The 20,224-nt window shown below is 45.1% G+C and overlaps 1 protein-coding gene across 1 annotated transcript; it reads right to left on the reverse strand.

Annotated features, from left to right (window-relative positions):
* Positions 1–1,417: 1,417 nt before the first annotated feature.
* On the reverse strand, positions 1,418–19,330 carry LOC124116833 (endothelin-converting enzyme homolog). The gene is made up of 14 exons (XM_046478373.2): positions 18,513–19,330; positions 17,822–17,887; positions 17,184–17,330; positions 16,586–16,675; positions 15,846–15,985; positions 14,211–14,433; positions 13,399–13,497; positions 10,748–10,825; positions 9,024–9,306; positions 8,355–8,515; positions 7,578–7,649; positions 6,946–7,044; positions 2,626–2,702; positions 1,418–2,278 (listed from the first exon to the last, which is right to left on the reverse strand). Exons 1-14 carry the CDS (start codon positions 19,224–19,226, stop codon positions 2,179–2,181), a joined length of 2,349 nt encoding a protein of 782 aa, XP_046334329.2. The 5' UTR covers positions 19,227–19,330; the 3' UTR covers positions 1,418–2,178.
* Between the last annotated feature and the right edge of the window lie 894 nt (positions 19,331–20,224).

Below are 20,224 nucleotides of genomic sequence, written 5' to 3' on the forward strand. Positions count from 1 at the left end.
ATATGTTATTGAAGATGAATTGCATATTTTGTTTGTGTTTGAACTTTATAATATCTAAAGAAATAACTTATTGGGTAAATATATAACCACCCAACCAAACGCTCTTTCATCAACCTGATTTCATCACAAGATTATGAAATATTGCACAACATAAGTGTGTTCCTGCGGAAGGTAAATCAAATAAGAAATACTCTTCCTCCAATTATTCTTGGTGTTAATACACATTTATTTCTCTGTGTGTTATGTATAACGTTTCATTTGTGCAGATGGTCATATCTCTGCTATGCTGATGTATTTGGGGCCAGTTGCCTTATATTGAATAAATGTCTGTCTGTCTGTCTGAATCAACCAGCTGACAGATGACATGTACACCTAGTAAGTAATAGTGGGCACTCCATTAATCAAATTAATTAAACTGTATTAAGTGAGTTTAACAAAATAATCTAATACTTAATACACCCTCTCTTACATTTTATAACTATATTTAAGGTATAAAAGAGGCGTTCTACGTATAGCGCTTTGAGGATGCTTTAAGGTGTGACTTTGTCGCATTATTAATGCGCATGTTAATATTATTATTATCACATGCCATCTACCAATCATTGATATAGACGTAAATATTTATATTCACGGAGACAGTAATTTCCTTATCAAAGATGCGCCTTGCAATTTAAGATTAATATTTGGCAAGCAGTGAAAATATCATCATTTACAAGCTGCTGTGGGGACAACCATGTCTGTTGATTCGTCCGATTGTCATCGAGTAATGTTATTGTTATTCTAGAACGTGCGAGATACCAAACGGAAAGATGCTTTGAATGTCCCAATCGTTTGTTATCATTTATTATGTGGATGCTTCCTTGTTACAACAAAACAAAATAACTTATGTTATAGGTGTGATTATCACTGTAGCTTTCATTTTAATCCCTGTCATAATGACACCAAGTGGGGTCATACGAACTATCTATCTTAACATTGAACAATCCATGGATTGATGTGTAACGACCTCCTGTAGAGAAATCAGGATTATCACAGCTAGAAGATTCGTTGCTGGTCGGCTGTTTACTGTAACTCTAAAACCCATCACACCGAGGTCACTGGAGAGAATAGTACGGGTGTAACGTGACCCCCTTGACGAATCTAGGGCCGCTATTCTGCATATGTTGAATAACGAACATTAGACATTCGATATCAATTATTCGCTAGGGGGCGTGTGTAAGTCACGTGATGTCTGTGTGATGTACACTTTAATATCCACATACGTAACGTGCTAGAATAAATATTTCATGAGATCAAAGGTAAATATCCCAACACCTCTGTCAGGTGCATGTTGTGAAACGCCTATGTTGTCAAACTGAAGAGTCTGGCCAGTACATATCTGATGTAATAATGTTTAAAATAAATCGGCAAAACATAATTAGAAAAATGTTTTTTTTAATTTGACGATATACAAATACAGAAGAATCAAGAAATAAATACATTTTTATGTACAACATTACATATTTGTGTATATGGTGAACCATGATCTCCCTCGAAGTCAGTGCCGACAAGGCAGTGATAACACCAGCAGCACCATGATCACAGATAGACCGCGGCCATGTGGTCTTTATCATGCATACAGGGTTCATTATAGTCTTTCCGCGTAGATGTGGAGGTTATTGCAGATGGCTGTTGTTGTATACTATTTGATAAGTAGTGCGCACTGTACATTGTTGTACAGACACTAGAGTGATCACGTGTATAGCACGACTCCTGAGATGTTGTACAACTCCGCGAATAGATTGTTGTGATGACGTCAGACTGAGGCATCGTGACGTCCCGATGACGTATATAACTCCGTATCAACGTCAAAACACGTCTGTACAGGGTGCACCTGTTAGGGGGTGGGTGGGTGGTTTGAGGGTCATGTGTGACGTAAGTACAGGATGCACTTGTCAAGGAGGGGTGGGGTTGGGGGTCATGAGTGACGTCAATACAGGGTGCACTTGTCAGGGAGGGGTCGGGTGGATGGTGGGTGGTTGGAGGGTCATGAGTGACGTCAGTACAGGTCGCACTTGTCAGGGAGGGGGTGGGTGGATGGGTGGGTGGATGGAGGGTCATGTGTGACGTAAGTACAGGATGCACTTGTCAGGGAGGGGCTGGGTGGATGGATGGGTGGATGGAGGGTCATGTCTGGCGTCAATACAGGGTGCACTTGTTAGGCGGATTCATGTTTGATGTTGGGCCGCAGCCAAATGTTTGACTGAATTCTCTGAGTTGACCCAAAGCTGTGTTCACCCTGGAAAATAAATTAACACAAAATTATCCATCTATCTCTCTATCTCTCCATCCATCCATCCATCCATCCGTCCGTCCGTCCGTCCATCCATCCATTCATCTATGAGACGTCAATATGTTTGCTACATATACTATTAATTTTAAAGAGATGGGGAGACGACTGACTTTCATTGTAAAGGGCTACACCACTTTACATAAGTTTAAAGCGGCGCATAACGATAGGATGTAGATGCGTATGACTGCGAGCATCCCAGGTTCCATCTGCTGTAGAGTTTCTCTCTGATAAATTCTTCCACGTTGCTCTTAAAGAATAGATAACCCAATCGTGTTGTTACAAATACCCCCTACCTCGTGTCTCCCAGCAGGTAGTACCCGAACCGCAGCCTCCGGTACATCAGCTCGTTGTCTGTGTTATAGCAGTACATCTGAAACACGGGGAAGGTTCAAGACTGAAAAATTTCCAAATTGACTTGCCTGTACATGTGTTTGTGACGGGTGCCACCGGTGGGGCAGGATACTCTCACCTTTTCGCGAACAACTGGTATCATGACTGTTAGATAGTGATTCATAAACACATGCTCATGATATAGTCGCAATCGTAGAATCGACTCTGCTCTTTTCAGAGATTTCTACTGGATATGGAAAGAGTTTTGTTGCTTTATCTTAAAACGCATAGAGTAAATAAATAAGAGAAAACATATACGAGGGATGGCAGAAAACTATGACCCTAACTATGACAGACTACTACTACTACTACTACTACTACTACTACTACTACCACTTCTACTACTACTACTACTACTACTACTACTACTACTACTACTACTACTACTACTACTACTACCACTTCTACTACTACTACTACTACTACTACCACTTCTACTACTACTACTACTACTACTACTACTGCTACTACCATGACTACTACTACTATAGAGCAAAATTCCACGTCACCGCGGGGCATGCTCAACACAGCATATGTACGAGGGGATATCAAAAAGTCTTGAGCCTCACACAGAAAAAAGTAAAAGAATTGGATTGTTACAATTTTATTTTTCAACATAGTCCCCTCCCAACTCCACACACTTGTTCCACCTAGTTTGCCAGTCACTGATGCCCGATCGGTAGAAGTCAACATGCTTGTACCCTAACCAACCCTCCACAGCAGCAATTAGCTCATCGTCATCTTCAAATCTCCGGCCCCGGAGATGTTTTATCAGCCTGGGAAAGAGGTGGAAGTCACTGGGGGCTAGGTCTGGAGAATAGGGTGGGTGAGGGAGTAGTTCGTAGCCACATTCTTGCACAGCTGTCATTGCAACACGGCTCGTGTGGACTGGTGCGTTGGTGAAGCAGAATCCCACGACGGATTTTTCCACGGCGTTTCACCTTGATGGATTGGCGCACCTGCTTCAATAACCTGGCGTAATACTGCCCATTCATTGTGGTGCCATGGGGCAGGTAGTCGATGTGAATCACTCCTTTGCTGTCCCAGAAGATGGTCATCATAACCTTCTTGGTGTATCTGGTGGCTTTGAACTTCTTTGGCGTGTTTCCATTCCATCGACTCCTGTTTGCTCTCCGGATCATAATGATAAACCCAGGTTTCATCACTGGTTACAATCCTAAAATGAAAATCATCTGGGTTGGCGTTGTACCGAGGTTCCACTGATGGTGACCCTTGATAGCTTCATGTCATCTGTAAGCATTCTCGGGACCCATCTGGCACACACTTTGGACATGTGGAGTTTGCCATGAATTATATTATGTATGGATCCATATGATAGGCCTGTTGTTTCTTCTCGTAAAATATATACAACAGAGAGAGGACAGATAATATAAATATACTAATATAGAAGTCCAGACTGAAACGCAGTGATGCTACTTTTTTTTTCAACATAATCCCCTCCGAGGTCTCGAACGATCCCCAGGTGTTGAAGGCTTCCTCCTGGTGGTGTTAGAGTCCTCCACAGCAGAAGCAGCGTCATCATCATTTGCTTGCCAGACGGTTCTTTCTTCAAGTTTAGGAAAAGGTGGACAGCCAATGTCACATTCACGCTTTGCCACCATGACAAAAACAGACTTTTGCGCCGGCGCATTAGCCTGGTGGCTTTGCAGGCTTTGAGTGAGTTTTCCACTACGTTCTGCCACGATGTTCTCACGCAGGTGCCTCAGCAGAACATCCTTTAATGATCGTATTCCTTCGGAAACAGACAACCGGAGCCATCACCTTGTCAGCTGATGGAACAGACTTTGCTTTCTTCGAAGGAGGCGGCAGTTGTTTGGTCTTATTGTGGCGACTCAGGCATGGTTACAAATCGCTCACACAATCACCCGTGCCTGGTTTAATACGCCATACATTTACACGTGAGATGAGGAGCCTGGGGTGTTTCTGATGAGGAGGAGGACGCCTCCGACCCCAGCGTGCTGAAACCGTTGCTATGCCCAGTTCATTCCTCAGAATTCCTCTCAACTCCCTCGATGCTCGCTACACTGGCTGGGCGATGTGTGGTGAGTCGTTGATCATCCACAATCATATGATGTTTTTTTATTAACAGTTTCGTCAGTGGTTGCAGTAATTGGTATTAGATCCCCTTCCACACTTTCTCTTCCCTTCTCTAACTCCAGAGCCAACCTCTTAACAATGGCAACGGAAGTAGCTTCATCCCTAACGCTGGCACCATCTCCACATGATGGTTGTTGAAGCCCTTTCAGTTTGACATCGTTGATGACAGGCATTTTAGATTATTTCCATCAACAGAGAATACCTGGTCTGTTTGATGTCTGAAGAAATAAGCTGCCAGGTTGGGTATTTGGTTTCATTATATCTTCAAAGGGAAACATCGCGACTTTTACTTAGAATAAACCCCTTAATGGAAAGATTTGTATTTTTCAGTATTCGATAGCGTGAGCTTGTAAATTGTACGAATGGCATGTGCTACCGGTAGGACAGGCATTCGACTTATTTACCTTGTGTAGTCACTGATTTTCGGTGTTCTATTCATATAATTTCCACAGCTATTAGCCCTATTACGCCAAGTTGAATCGGTTTCGGCAGAAAATCTAGGATGGATTGGCAATTTATACATTTGATGCACGTTGACGTCTTACACACATGGCTGGTCATATCTTCCTCGGGCCCACGTTTCACAATCTGACTAACAACCATATGGTGGTGATCTTTACCTGGGCACACAATCTGACTAACAACCATATGGTGGTGATCTTTACCTGGGCACACAATCTGACTAACAACCATATGGTGGTGATCTTTACCTGGGCACACAATCTGACTAACAACCATATGGTGGTGATCTTTACCTGGGCACACAATCTGACTAACGACCATATGGTGGTGATCTTTACCTGGGCACACAATCTGACTAACAACCATATGGTGGTGATCTTTACCTGGGCACACAATCTGACTAACGACCATATGGTGGTGATCTTTACCTGGGCACACAATCTGACTTACAACCATATGGTGGTGATCTTTACCAGGGCACACAATCTGACTAACGACCATATGGTGGTGATCTTTACCTGGGCACACAATCTGACTGACGACCATATGGTGGTGATCTTTACCTGGGCACACAATCTGACTAACAACCATATGGTGGTGATCTTTACCTGGGCACACAATCTGACTAACGACCATATGGTGGTGATCTTTACCTGGGCACACAATCTGACTTACAACCATATGGTGGTGATCTTTACCAGGGCACACAATCTGACTAACGACCATATGGTGGTGATCTTTACTTGGGCACACAATCTGACTAACGACCATATGGTGGTGATCTTTACCTGGGCACACAATCTGACTAACAACCATATGGTGGTGATCTTTACCTGGGCACACAATCTGACTAACGACCATATGGTGGTGATCTTTACCTGGGCACACAATCTGACTGACGACCATATGGTGGTGATCTTTACCTGGGCACACAATCTGACTAACGACCATATGGGGGTGATCTTTACCTGGGCACACAATCTGACTAACGACCATATGGGGGTGATCTTTACCTGGGCACACAATCTGACTAACAACCATATGGTGGTGATCTTTACCTGGGCACACAATCTGACTAACGACCATATGGTGGTGATCTTTACCTGGGCACACAATCTGACTAACGACCATATGGGGGTGATCTTTCCCTGGGCACACAATCTGACTAACAACCATATGGTGGTGATCTTTACCTGGGCACACAATCTGACTAACAACCATATGGTGGTGATCTTTACCTGGGCACACAATCTGACTAACGACCATATGGTGGTGATCTTTACCTGGGCACGCAATCTGACTAACGACCATATGGGGGTGATCTTTACCTGGGCACACAATCTGACTAACAACCATATGGTGGTGATCTTTACCTGGGCACACAATCTGACTGACGACCATATGGTGGTGATCTTTACCTGGGCCCCCAATCTGACTAACGACCATATGGTGGTGATCTTTACCTGGGCACCCAATCTGACTAACGACCATATGGTGGTGATCTTTACCTTGTCCCCCAATCTGACTAACGACCATATGGTGGTGATCTTTACCTGGGCACCCAATCTGACTAACGACCATATGGTGGTGATCTTTACCTTGTCCCCCAATCTGACTAACGACCATATGGTGGTGATCTTTACCTGGGCAAATGAAATGAAGAACAGCTTCTCATTGCTGAGATTCTTCCCATTGGGCGCAGTCTTCTCCATCCCCTTCTGACTCAGCCACAGCTGATATGCCTGGAGAACACACAACACAGTGCTTGGTGAGGTGAGGTGAAATGGGGTTTGACGTCACGTCCAAGATTATTGCACTTATATATAGAGTCTGTGTGTGTGTGTGTGTGTGTGTGTGTGTGTGTGTGTGTGTGTGTGTGTGTGTGTGTGTGTGTGTGTGAGTGTGTGCTTGTACTTGTCCGGACTGATACCAATTTTATAATGCCAGCCCACTGAGACACCATGACGCAGTTTGACATGCATAGCCCACTCTGACACAGTATACTGGCTCCTACCCGTCCTTGTTTTAACCCCTTTATGCCGAGGTCGAGGTAACAACAAGAACCATCTTTTAACGTCTTTTGGTATGACGCGGCCGGGGCTCGAACCTAGAACCTTCCGTTCTCCGGGCGGACGTTCTACCACTAGACCACGGAGGCGGGCCACAATGATTGGATCTAATAGATAGTCAGTCGTACAATGGTATGTGTGACAGTTACAAATTGACCCAACGTCTTACTATTATTAGGGGAATTTGTCCATGGTTCGGAATGTACCTTGTAAGAGAGATGGACTCCCGAAGTGATGGCGATAGTTTCTGTTGCTACTCCGGCGGCGTTAATGGGCATCTATAAGAAAAACAACTCAATTTTCATAATACACAACATACACAGGAAGACTGTTGATGATGACGAAACCGACACCGTTGATGCAGCGTCACGGCTAAATACTGGTAGTCAATACGACGACCGCCTCCCACATCATGTATGTGTGGGTGGGTGCCTCGCCTGACATAACAGGATATGAACACTTGAATTAAGTTAACGTAAGTGAGACATTTATGAAATTGGTGAACTTGGCCTGTATTATCATAGTTTGGGCTGTTTAGCTGTCAACAAAACTTCATCTCGACACACCACACATTGCGGTGCCAATATGCACCACACCTCACCACACATAACAACACCACGCCACGCCAAGCCACGCCACACCACGCCACGCCACGCCACGCCACGCCACGCCACGCCTCGTCCCGTTCCAGAACCTCTATACCAAACACAAACCCCCAACAAACCCCCCTCCCCGTGTGGATTCCGTGTTAGATTAATTGGTTCCCAGCATACCATGCTGGTCGTTCGAGGCGACTTAATGGATCGGGTGGAAAGGCTCGGAGACTTGGTTGATGCGTGTCATCGTGGTTTGTGTGGTACAGAGGTTGAAGCGTCTTACAGCTGCGGAATGGCTGAGTGCGGCAACAAACAAACAAAACGATTACTACCTACGTCCACACAAATGTTATGATAAGACGCCCCACAACATGATTACGTACGTACATCGACTTTCTTTCCATCAGGTCTGACCACAGGCCCCTGTGTTTTGTTGGTGAGGGCGTCGATCATGCACTGTTTGACGTCGCCGTATGACGTCATGGTGGCGTTCGTCCACCATTCTGTATTGGCGCCCATATACTCGCCATCTTTGTCCCAGGTGCGACCTTTAAAATGACCCAGTCAAGTTATGTGAAGGCGTGTCTTTGGTTTAACGCTGTTTGAGCAATTTTCATATATATCACAGGGTGTCAGGTTATTGTTGGAGAAAAAAGGTCACGGAGCCATTTGTCGCAGAAATTCACTCCTTGGTGCCGCGTGAGCACAGGTTTGGTGCCAGCAAACCATGTATGGTGATTTGGGGAAATGTAGAAATCGAACTAGACGTTAGGCACAGAATTCTGCACATCCTCATCAATGACTAAAGGCACAGCAAGTCCTTTCAGTCGAATATCTACGTACCCCATTAGCGACTAACTAGATCGGGTGACCAGGCTCGCTGACTTGGTTGATTAATGTCACCGTATCCCAATTGCGTGGATTGATGCTCATGATGTCAATCACTTGGTTGTCTGGTCCAGACTCGATTATTTACAGACCACAGCAGTATAGCTGGAATATTGCTGAGTGCGGCGTTAAACAACAAAAAACAAACAAAAAGACAAAGAAACGTACCCCATTCATCAACGATGTGCAGCACATAATGTCCCAAGAGGGACCCAAAGGACCCAAACGTGTAGAAGTGGGGCATGTGGAAGTCGTAGAAGGGGAACTGAAGCAACCCCGCGGGCGCCACGACTTGGTTCCAGTACCACCACACCGCCATGTTGGTGTCAAACGCCCGGAAGTACCACCGCTTCCGGTCCTCGCCCTCCCGGAGCTCCTTGTTCCAGCGGGTCTTGTGGAACTGGTTGATGCGGAGGATGTTCCCGAACCAGTCGGACCCGTTTATCTGCAGCTACAACATGATAATAATGATGATAATAATAATAATAATAATAGCTGAACGCTCGCAATAAAGTCAAAGCCACAAATACTTATGCTGTGCCCGTCCTTTCGTATTCTTTTGGTGTTGCTGATTGGACGAAACAAGAAATTCAGGGCATTGACATCCTCACACCAATTATGAGGGGTGGGCGTGGATTGATTAATGTGGAGGCTCTTCATGATTGAATTGTTTTGTGCACTTTTGCACACATTTATCTGATGATCCTCTTGTGAAGCATGTCAAGACTCATGATGAAAACAAGGCATTCCACAGTTTTCTAAAACGAGCCAAGGATGTGGGACATAATCTCGATGTCAGTGTTGATTAGGTTGATGGTTCTGTACTGCTTGACGGTACAGAAATTAATGTGAACAAAGTGAAGTGGCATATCAAATCAGCCCAGACTCAGTTTTTCAAGGAGAGTCTATCTGAACGACCACTGCATCGAGTTTATGTGCAGTGTGTTGAGAAGCTCAGCAACCCTGCAGAGTCCTTCGCCTGGGTGAGGTCGGCTGGCCTTCAAAGTGAAACAGAAGGCTTTCTGTTTGCTGCTCAGGACCGGTCACTTCCCACTCGAAACCGTCAATGTGTGATTTTGCATGAAAATGTAAATATAAAATGTAGATTATGTAATGAATTTAATGAGACTGTCCAACATATTGTCAGTGGATGCCCAGCTTTGTCACAAACACAGTATCTTAAGCGGCATGAAGGAGTGGCTCGATCATTTTATTACCGTCTTCGCCAGGCTTGTGGTTTTGACAAAGAGGTCCACCCATGGTACGACCAAGAATATGTAGAGGGCGTCATGGAAAATGATAAATACTAAATTCTTAGGAATAGGCCCATTTACAGCCTCAGACGTATCCAGGCCAACAAACCTGATCTTGTCCTTTTTGATAAATCCAATGAAAGCATTTATATCATTGAATTTTCTGTCACTTTTGACACTAATGTGATTGACAAGATTCGGGGAAAACATGGCAAATATGCAGACCTCGCTTTCGAAATGTCAGGCTTGCATCCCTAGTACCAAGTTGTCCGACTCCCCATTGTTCTCGGTGCCTTAGGTTTAGTACCTCCCAATCTGTCGACTGACATCGGGAGAGTACCCGGGTTTGCTGCAAGGAATACAGCCCTTCTGACGATCTGGGTAATGCAGAAGGCTCTAGCGTTGGGAAGTCTTCACATTCTCCGAAACGTTCTGGGTGGGTTTGACTAGGCATCGCTTCCTGGGCGAAGTGTAGAGGGGGCAAGGGTAATGAGCTGGTGATGAGCCTAACCAGCTTGACTGTGCCAGGATCACCCAAACCCTCTTTGCTGCATTTTTATTTTAATCTACTACTACTACTACTACTACTACTACTACTACTACTACTACTACTACTACTACTACTACTACTACTACTACCTGGTTGTAGATGGTGTCGACGCTGTCCTGGTTCACGATATAATCAGGGTAGCCGAGCTTGAACGTCGTGGCCTTCACCTTCAAACATATCAATTTATCTCCGGATGTAATGAAGTTGGTTACAGTGCAGTCGGTTATAGTGAAGTTGGTTACAGTGCAGTCAGTTATAGTGAAGTTGGTTATAACAAAGTTGATTATAGTGAAGTCGGATACAGTGAAATATCCCACTGAACTGAAAAAACAAACAAATAAGGTTTTGTCGACATATTGTTTGCTAACACTGACAATAGACCCTCATCTTGACAACTTGCTTACTATACTCTCAGCATAGACCCTCGTCTTGACATCCAGCCTACCTTACTATCAGCACAGGCCCTCGTCTTGACATCCAGGCTACCTTACTATCAGCACAGGCCCTCGTCTTGTCATCCAGCCTACCTTACTCTCAGCATAGACCATCGTCTTGTCATCCAGCCTACCATAATCTCAGCATAGGCCCTCGTCTTGACATCCAGCCTACCATAATCTCAGCATAGACCCTCGTCTTGACATCCAGCCTACCTTACTATCAGCATAGACCCTCGTCTTGTCATCCAGCCTACCTTACTCTAAGCATAGGCCCTCGTCTTGACATCCAGCCTACCTTACTCTCAGCATAGGCCCTCGTCTTGTCATCCAGACTACCTTACTATCAGCATAGGCCCTCGTCTTGACATCCAGACTACCTTACTATCAGCATAGGCCCTCGTCTTGACATCCAGCCTACCTTACTATCAGCATAGGCCCTCGTCTTGTCATCCAGCCTACCTTACTCTCAGCATAGACCATCGTCTTGTCATCCAGCCTACCATAATCTCAGCATAGACCCTCGTCTTTTCATCCAGCCTACCATAATCTCAGCATAGGCCCTCGTCTTGACATCCAGCCTACCATAATCTCAGCATAGGCCCTCGTCTTGACATCCAGCCTACCATAATCTCAGCATAGGCCCTCGTCTTGACATCCAGCCTACCATAATCTCAGCATAGGCCCTCGTCTTGTCATCCAGCCTACAATAATCTCAGCATAGGCCCTCGTCTTGACATCCAGCCTACCATAATCTCAGCATAGGACCTCGTCTTGACATCCAGCCTACCATAATCTCAGCATAGGCCCTCGTCTTGACATCCAGCCTACCATAATCTCAGCATAGACCCTCGTCTTGTCATCCAGCCTACCTTACTCTCAGCCTAGGCCCTTGTCTTGACATCCAGCCTACCTTACTATCAGCATAGACCCTCGTCTTGTCATCCAGCCTACCTTACTCTCAGCATAGGCCCTCGTCTTGACATCCAGCCTACCTTACTCTCAGCATAGGCCCTCGTCTTGTCATCCAGCCTACCTTACTCTCAGCATAGACCCTCGTCTTGTCATCCAGCCTACCTTACTATCAGCATAGACCCTCGTCTTGTCATCCAGCCTACCTTACTCTCAGCATAGACCCTCGTCTTGTCATCCAGCCTACCTTACTATCAGCATAGACCCTCGTCTTGTCATCCAGACTACCTTACTATCAGCATAGACCCTCGTCTTGTCATCCAGCCTACCTTACTATCAGCATAGAACCTCGTCTTGTCATCCAGCCTACCTTACTATCAGCATAGGCCCTCGTCTTGACATCCAGCCTACCTTACTCTCAGCATAGATCCTCGTCTTGTCATCCAGCCTACCTTACTATCAGCATAGGCCCTCGTTTTGACATCCAGCCTACCTTACTATCAGCATAGACCCTCGTCTTGTCATCCAGCCTACCTTACTATCAGCATAGACCCTCGTCTTGTCATCCAGCCTACCTTACTATCAGCATAGACCCTCGTCTTGACATCCAGCCTACCTTACTATCAGCATAGACCCTCGTCTTGACATCCAGCCTACATAATCTCAGCATAGACCATCGTCTTGTCATCCAGCCTACCTTACTATCAGCATAGGCCCTCGTCTTGACATCCAGCCTACCATAATCTCAGCTAAGACCCTCGTCTTGTCATCCAGCCTACCTTACACTCAGCATAGGCCCTTGTCTTGACATCCAGCCTACCTTACTATCAGCATAGACCCTCGTCTTGACATCCAGCCTACCTTACTCTCAGCATAGGCCCTTGTCTTGACATCCAGCCTACATTACTATCAGCATAGACCCTCGTCTTGTCATCCAGCCTACCTTACTATCAGCATAGACCCTCGTCTTGACATCCAGCCTACCTTACTATCAGCATAGACCCTCGTCTTGTCATCCAGCCTACCTTACTCTCAGCCTAGGCCCTTGTCTTGACATCCAGCCTACCTTACTATCAGCATAGACCCTCGTCTTGTCGTCCCGCCTACCTTACTATCAGCATAGACCCTCGTCTTGACATCCAGCCTACCTTACTATCAGCATAGGCCCTTGTCTTGACATCCAGCCTACCTTACTATCAGCATAGGCCCTTGTCTTGACATCCAGCCTACCTTACTCTCAGCATAGGCCCTTGTCTTGACATCCAGCCTACCTTACTCTCAGCATAGATCCTCGTCTTGACATCCAGCCTACCTTACTAGCAGCATAGGCCCTTGTCTTGACATCCAGCCTACCTTACTAGCAGCATAGGCCCTTGTCTTGACATCCAGCCTACCTTGCTCTCAGCATAGGCCCTTGTCTCGTCGTCCAGCCAGGGCGTGGTCCGGAGTAGATCCCCCAACGCCTGCTTGGTGGTTGACGTGATGTCAATGACCTGACAGAAACAGCTGATATAATATATACAGGTAAACGACAACGACAACAATAACTACTACTACTACTACTACCGCTACTACTGCCACAACTACAACTTGAACTACAATTACTACTACTACAACCACCACCACCACCACCACCACCACCACCACCACCACCACCACCCCCCCCACAACTACTACTACTATTACTACTACTACTACTACTACTACTACTACTACTACTACTACTACTACCTCCATCACCAGACCCGTGAAGATCCGAGGTAAAATAGGATCAGCATCTGTGCTTGTCGCGCGACTAACGGGGTCAGGCTCGCTGACTATTACTGCTACTACTACTACTACTACTACTACTACTACTACTACTACCACCATTGCTACTACTGAAACAAATACTGCTACAACAACTACTGCCACTACTACCACCACCAGCACCACTTCTACTACTACTACTACTACTACTACTACTACTACTACTACTACTACTATTACAACTACTAGGGGCGGTCGGGTAGCCTAGTGGTTAAAGCGTTCGCTCGTCACGCCGAAGACCCGGGTTCGATTCCCGACATGGGTACAATGTGTGAAGCCCATTTCTGGTGTCCCCCGCCGTGATATTGCTGGAATATTGCTAAAAGCGGCGTAAAACCATACTCACTCACTATTACAACTACTACAATAATAGAAGCGTCAAGTACATGACAGCAACCTTTGCTTTGTTCTGGTCTGCGAAGTGGTCCGCCACAAAGAGAGCCGCCATGGCGTCTGGGAGTCTCCCGTTGCTGTAGTAGAAGCAGTACCTCCACTTGCCCTGAAACTCCCTGTAGCCGGTGATGTCGACGTACACCTCTCTGTTGGCGTGGACGTACTCCGTGGACAGGTCCTGCACGTATATCTCCATCACACGCCACATCAGGTAGTTGTGCAGTGTTCTGAAACAGGTGCCAGTTAAGTGTTGAAGGCAATGAGTGAGTGAGTGAGTATGGTTTTACGCCGCTTTTAGCAATATTCCAGCAATATCACGGCTGGGCTTCACACATTGTACCCATGTCGGGAATCGAACCCGGGTCTTCAGCGTGACGAAAGAACGTTTTAACCACGAGGTTACCTGACCGCCCCTGATAGCAATGAGGAAGAGAATTTATGGATGTCAACTTCTTCATTATGAGGAACACAAGATTACTCCTCAGGTGAAGGAGTAAGTATATACTCCGAAACGTTGTGTTCCTCATTATAATGAAGCCGACATCCATAAATTCTCTCCCTTCTGTGAATCACTTCTTAATGCCTTTCACAGATTTGACAGCAATAGTCATAAATAGTCCACCTATATCGCGCCGCCTGTAATTAATCGAGTTTGGACTACAGAAACCAGTGGCTGATAGTATGAGCAGCTTCCGAAACCATCTGGTTACGATGAAACCAAGTCACCGAGTCTCGCCACCCGACCCAACGTAGTGGCGGATTATCTCAACACTCAGTGAATACCCTGCTCCCATGGTGCGTTTGTGTTTCCCAGCGGTCAGAGCGTGAACCAGTCACATCTTACGCCCGGATGTGTACCTCCGTGATACAGCTGGAATATTTCTCAGTAAAGTACAGATTCTCGTACTTTTTGGGGTTGAGTCCCATCCAGGTGTCTCATTAGGTGTACGAAAATCTATACTTTACTGAAAAAGTGTTATCCCAAATTTAACATTTGATGCATTTGACCGCTTTCTAAATGCCATTATGTGTTCATTATTCACTCACTGTTATGTTAGAAGCACACTAACGTAAGGTTCTAACTGTGGTGAGTTAGTTGTCTTGGAATCCCCAAGCTGTCTATTGCAAGAGTGAGAGTGAGTGAGTTGGGTTTAACGCCGCATTTAACAGTATTACAGTTATATCATGGCGTGTCAGCATAATGTGGGAGGAAAGCCCGAAGTAATGCAGGTCTCAGACATTTACCACTTCGGTGAGACCCATGAGCACTCTGACAAACCCATGCTGACAAACCTAGATACATAATCGGGGCGAACCGGGATTCGAGGGGACGCAACTCTGCCCCCCACCACTTCGCGATGTAAGACTCGTTTTATCACATTATAGATCTTGATTATCGATCAGATCGTCTTAATACGAAAGGTGGAATCTGACTGGTCCATAGGAAAGGTTTAGAAGGGTTATAACTCGGAATAACCACTGGTGGCGCTACGATCAAGCCCAGCTTAGTTCGGCAAGGGTGGAAACTCGACTTTTAAGTCAGTTAACTCCCTTGCCTCGGGAAGATGCAGTATGATCTCCTACACCACGGTTAAAGAAAGCCGCCAACAAGACAAGCGTATTTGTACAACGGCCTAACCTCGCTCTATCAGCCGCACTGATGTTGTTGATGACGTCAGCGATGTGTGTGAGATAGTTGAAATTGTACACAGCAACTTCGGTACTGCCGCTCACCCCGGCATCATTGAAGAGATACGTCATCTGTTGTTTCCAGTCAATCTGTAACAATAAACAACTCCTGAAACATTTTGTCGAATTGTTGTGGTGTATATAAGGGCGCACCTGGTAATTAATAATTCATGTGCACTTGACAAGCCAAACAGACCCTATTATCTCTCGCCCTCCTTCCCCAATCTCACACAGACACACAGAGACAGACAGACACACAGAGACACACAGATACACAGACACAGACAGACAGACACACAGAGACACACAGACAGACACACAGAGACACACAGACAGACACAGACACAGACAGACACAGACAGACACATAAACACATAACACACACACACACACACACACACACACACACACACACACACACACACACACACACACACACCGCCAGATCCCGCTGCATGTAGTTCGTGTAACGTGGGAAGCGGTTTTGATTACCTGTTTTTGAAGGATTAACAAAAAATAAGTATACGTTATTTGATTTAAAGAAAAATCTCACAGAAAAAATTCAAGGTTATGACTGCAACCAGGTTTGCTACGTGATAGTCACGTGGTGGAATGTAGTTCCAATATGGCTTCTTCCCAATGGTGGTCGGACTTGGGGATTGAGACGAGCCGAGAGGGATGATAACTTACCACATTCCTTGTCCTGGTAGTGAGATCGTCTAACGAGATCTTGTTGGTGTCAGTGTAGGGGTTCGATGTCCACTGAGTCCCTGACGCGATCTGCAAACGACGTGAAACAACGGAAACTCATTTCGTTCATGTCATAGGCCATAAAAAGTGATGTTTTTTGGGTTTAACTTCGCATTCAGCAATATTCCAGCTATATTATGGTGGCCTAAAAATAATCGAGTGATTGATATTGTGAACAACGATCAACGTTTAGGGAAGCCTGACCTACCGAGCCAATAAGTCGCTTCTTAAGACCAACATGGATTGCTTGGGATCAGTTCTAACCCGGAGATCCCACTGTGTGCTTAACGTACAAAGGTGACGTTAGTATACAACTATACAGGTGAACATCTGGCAGCTCTAAATCGCGTAACGAAGCAGAACAAAGCAATAATGATGCAATCTTATATAACTGTCTGATTGACATGTATGTGACACTAGCCTCCTAATTTCAATATTTATCTGTGGAAAGTATTCTGAATCTTGCAAGCTTGCGAATTTCTTCTTTCAAACCAGGACCTGTCATCCCTGCTGTAGTTATGTTAGATTCTTTACCCACCCTTGCAATGTGTGTCTCCACGCTGAAGGCGTCCGTGATAAATTGTTGCACCCTCTCCTGTTGTGTCTGAGCAGACAGTGTTATGTTGGAGTCCCTGATTATCAAGCTGGCCACACGGCGCATGAACGTCTTGTAATCGTTCTGAATCTGAAGGACGGGGTGTAGAATTAAAGGATGCCCAGCTGTATATCAATCTCTGCTTTGAGGAGAAAGTGGTTTCCTGTACATAGTTTGTTTTCTGCTTAACTGACAGAATAACACTAAAACAACCATGGTAACACTAAAACAACCACAGTAACACTAAAACAATAATAGTAACACTAAGACAATCACAGTTACACTAAAACAACCCACCACAGAAACACTAAAATATCCGTAGTAACGCTTACACAATCACTGTGACACTAAAACAACAACAGTTACACAAAGACAACCAGCGTAACACAACAAAGACAGCAGGATTGTTTGTTGGTTGTTTAGTGCTGCAGTAAACAATATTCAAGTAGTACCACGGCGGCATTAAAAGGAAATCCACTGAGGGCTAGACGAATCAATGACGTTACTGGTTACTGGTACCTATAACTCTGGATCCATACGGGTGACATCAACAACAACAACAACAACAACAACAACAATACCTTCACGGCACTGGGGTCGGTGTAGTAATACCACCTCATATACCTCCCGGTCCCAGCAGGGTATATCTGAAAAGGTCAAGACAGTGAAGGACAAGGTCAAGACTATGAAGGACAAGGTCAAGGCTGTGAAGGACAAGGTCAGCGTTTTGAAGGACAAGGTCAACGCTATGAAGGACAAGGTCAAGGATATGAAGAATATGGTCAAGAGACAATTTCATTTCTATGAAGAGTTTGGTCAAGGCTATTAAGGACACGGTCAGCGCTGTGAAGGACGATATTGGCTTCGTCAAGTTATGTTATTGTTTCAGAATAATGACAATGGCGTAAGTGACAACATGAATTAGAAGCAAATATCGGTAGAACCTTGGCACTTCTCTTGCATAGTAGTTTAATATAATCTAGTTCTTGAATATAGCTATTACTGCAACTAATAACAACATTAACGTTGTCTTTAATGTCAGCAAAATGAAGAAAACAGTTATGTTAAAGATAAATATATACTGATGGCCATGGCACTATCGTCTACGCTTGTGCCACATATAGATATTCGCTTTTAGATTTACAAAGTGTAAGATTTATTTAACACACACCTGATACGTGATAATGATCCATGCTTGTCGATATATTTATGCACATTGACATATAAGCAGATCACTCCATCACTATCGCATATGTTGTTCATTATTCGTACCTCAATCGATCTTTTTTTAGGTTCATTCCAATCTTGCCCCACCCTCGGAGCCCACAGCGCGTCCACCCAGAAGTCAGACTGGACTTTTTTCAGAATCCCGTTCAGGTTCCACGTCGATGCCTCCCACGTGCCGAGGACGTACCATCCCCCCAGAGGCTTCAAGATCTGCTCTAGGAACGGCGTCCCCTTCAACTGCTCGAGCGTGAAGTCATCCATGCACGACTGGAACAGATGCTTTAACTTCCGCTCCGACGCCCACTCAGTGTTCCGCTTCGCTGGAGCTTCCAGAAGTGTCCTGAGTTTCTGTTGGTTCTTGTAGAATAAATCCCGTAGAGGACTGTGGTCTTTGTTAACTGCGTCTAAGGGGCGTTTAAGGCGGTAGTTACCACACGCATACTCATAAAAGTTGTCACAGGGGTTGACACTGAAGTTCATGTTGTCGAGGGTGTAGCTGGTAGCATCCAGACACGCTTTAGTGAAACATGTGTTGTCAAACTGGCGTCCTCTCTGTGCTTCCACCCGAGCGGCCACCTCGTCAGATTTAGTGACAGCGAACATAATGACAAACACAACACACAACAATACGATGCCAACTACAACAGCAACCAACACCAGCTCCCGCAAGCCCAGGGCGAACCGTCTCATGACCTGCGTGATGATAGAGGCATCGTTGTACTCCTTGAAGTTGTCCTCGATCTTGCCAACATCTGCCATTAGGGCGGCTCCTGTGTTAAAACTCAGACAAATGACAGGAGGATACCAAACAGGTGCTCGCTGGTGTGCAGGAACACGTCTTCTCAACAAGTGTCGGTGTTCACTCGTCCACAGGGTGTTATAAGGCCTCGTTCCAGGCGAACGTTATCACGTGACCTTAAAATCGTGATTTAACGGGGAGTATGTAACGACATGAGGCGCATAACTTTCATGAACTGAGGAGAACTTGATACATCTTTGTCTGGCGCTCCGACAATACAACTCCTAGAACTGCTGTCATGTAAATGATGTTATAGCAATTGTGAGAGAGATCGTACACAGATACCACAGGCGACCTCTCCTTGTTACCAGGATGTGGGCACCAGAGATGCGTGGCAGATGGATTACAGATTAACGATACATATCACAACTCAAATAATATACCTCAACTAACACAACTCAACTAACATACCTCAACTAACACAACTCAACTAACATACCTCAACTAACACAACTCAACTAACATACCTCAACTAACACAACTCAACTAACATATCTCAACTAACACAACTCAACTAACATACCTCAACTAACACAACTCAACTAACATACCTCAACTAACACAACTCAACTAACATACCTCAACTAACACGAGTCAACTAACATACCTCAACTAACACAACTCAACAAACATACCTCAACTAACACAACTCAACTAACATACCTGAACTAACACAACTCAAATAACATACCTCAACTAAAACAACTGAGATAAAGCAAGGTTGTACCGTTAACCGATGACTGACAAATTATAATTCAGTATGGTATGGTTCGGTGTGAACGTCACAATCGGAAAGGTGCGTCGAGAAAGCCACGTGAGCGAAGCGTTATCACGCCGAAGAAATATCTTGTCCGTTATTCAAAATGCCTTATTTTGAAATACAGTAAACTACGGTTATAACGAACTCAAAGGGACCACTAATTTTAGTTCGTTATAACCGTTGTTCGTTATAAGCATA

The sequence above is a fragment of the Haliotis rufescens genome, unplaced genomic scaffold (assembly GCF_023055435.1).
Source record: "Haliotis rufescens isolate VD_foot unplaced genomic scaffold, xgHalRufe1.0.p SCAF_6, whole genome shotgun sequence".
NCBI lineage: Eukaryota > Metazoa > Mollusca > Gastropoda > Lepetellida > Haliotidae > Haliotis > Haliotis rufescens.

Bases quoted from the DNA above. Each gene is read 5' to 3' on its own strand.
- LOC124116833 (XM_046478373.2), bottom strand. From the start codon at position 19,226: ATGGCAGATGTTGGCAAGATCGAGGACAACTTCAAGGAGTACAACGAT. The intron at 9,307-10,747 runs GTAGTAGTAGTA...ATCATGTTGTAG, and splicing joins TCGACACCATCTACAACCAG to CTGCAGATAAACGGGTCCGA. The intron at 7,045-7,577 runs GTACATTCCGAA...TGTGTTCTCCAG, and splicing joins GAGTCCATCTCTCTTACAAG to GCATATCAGCTGTGGCTGAG.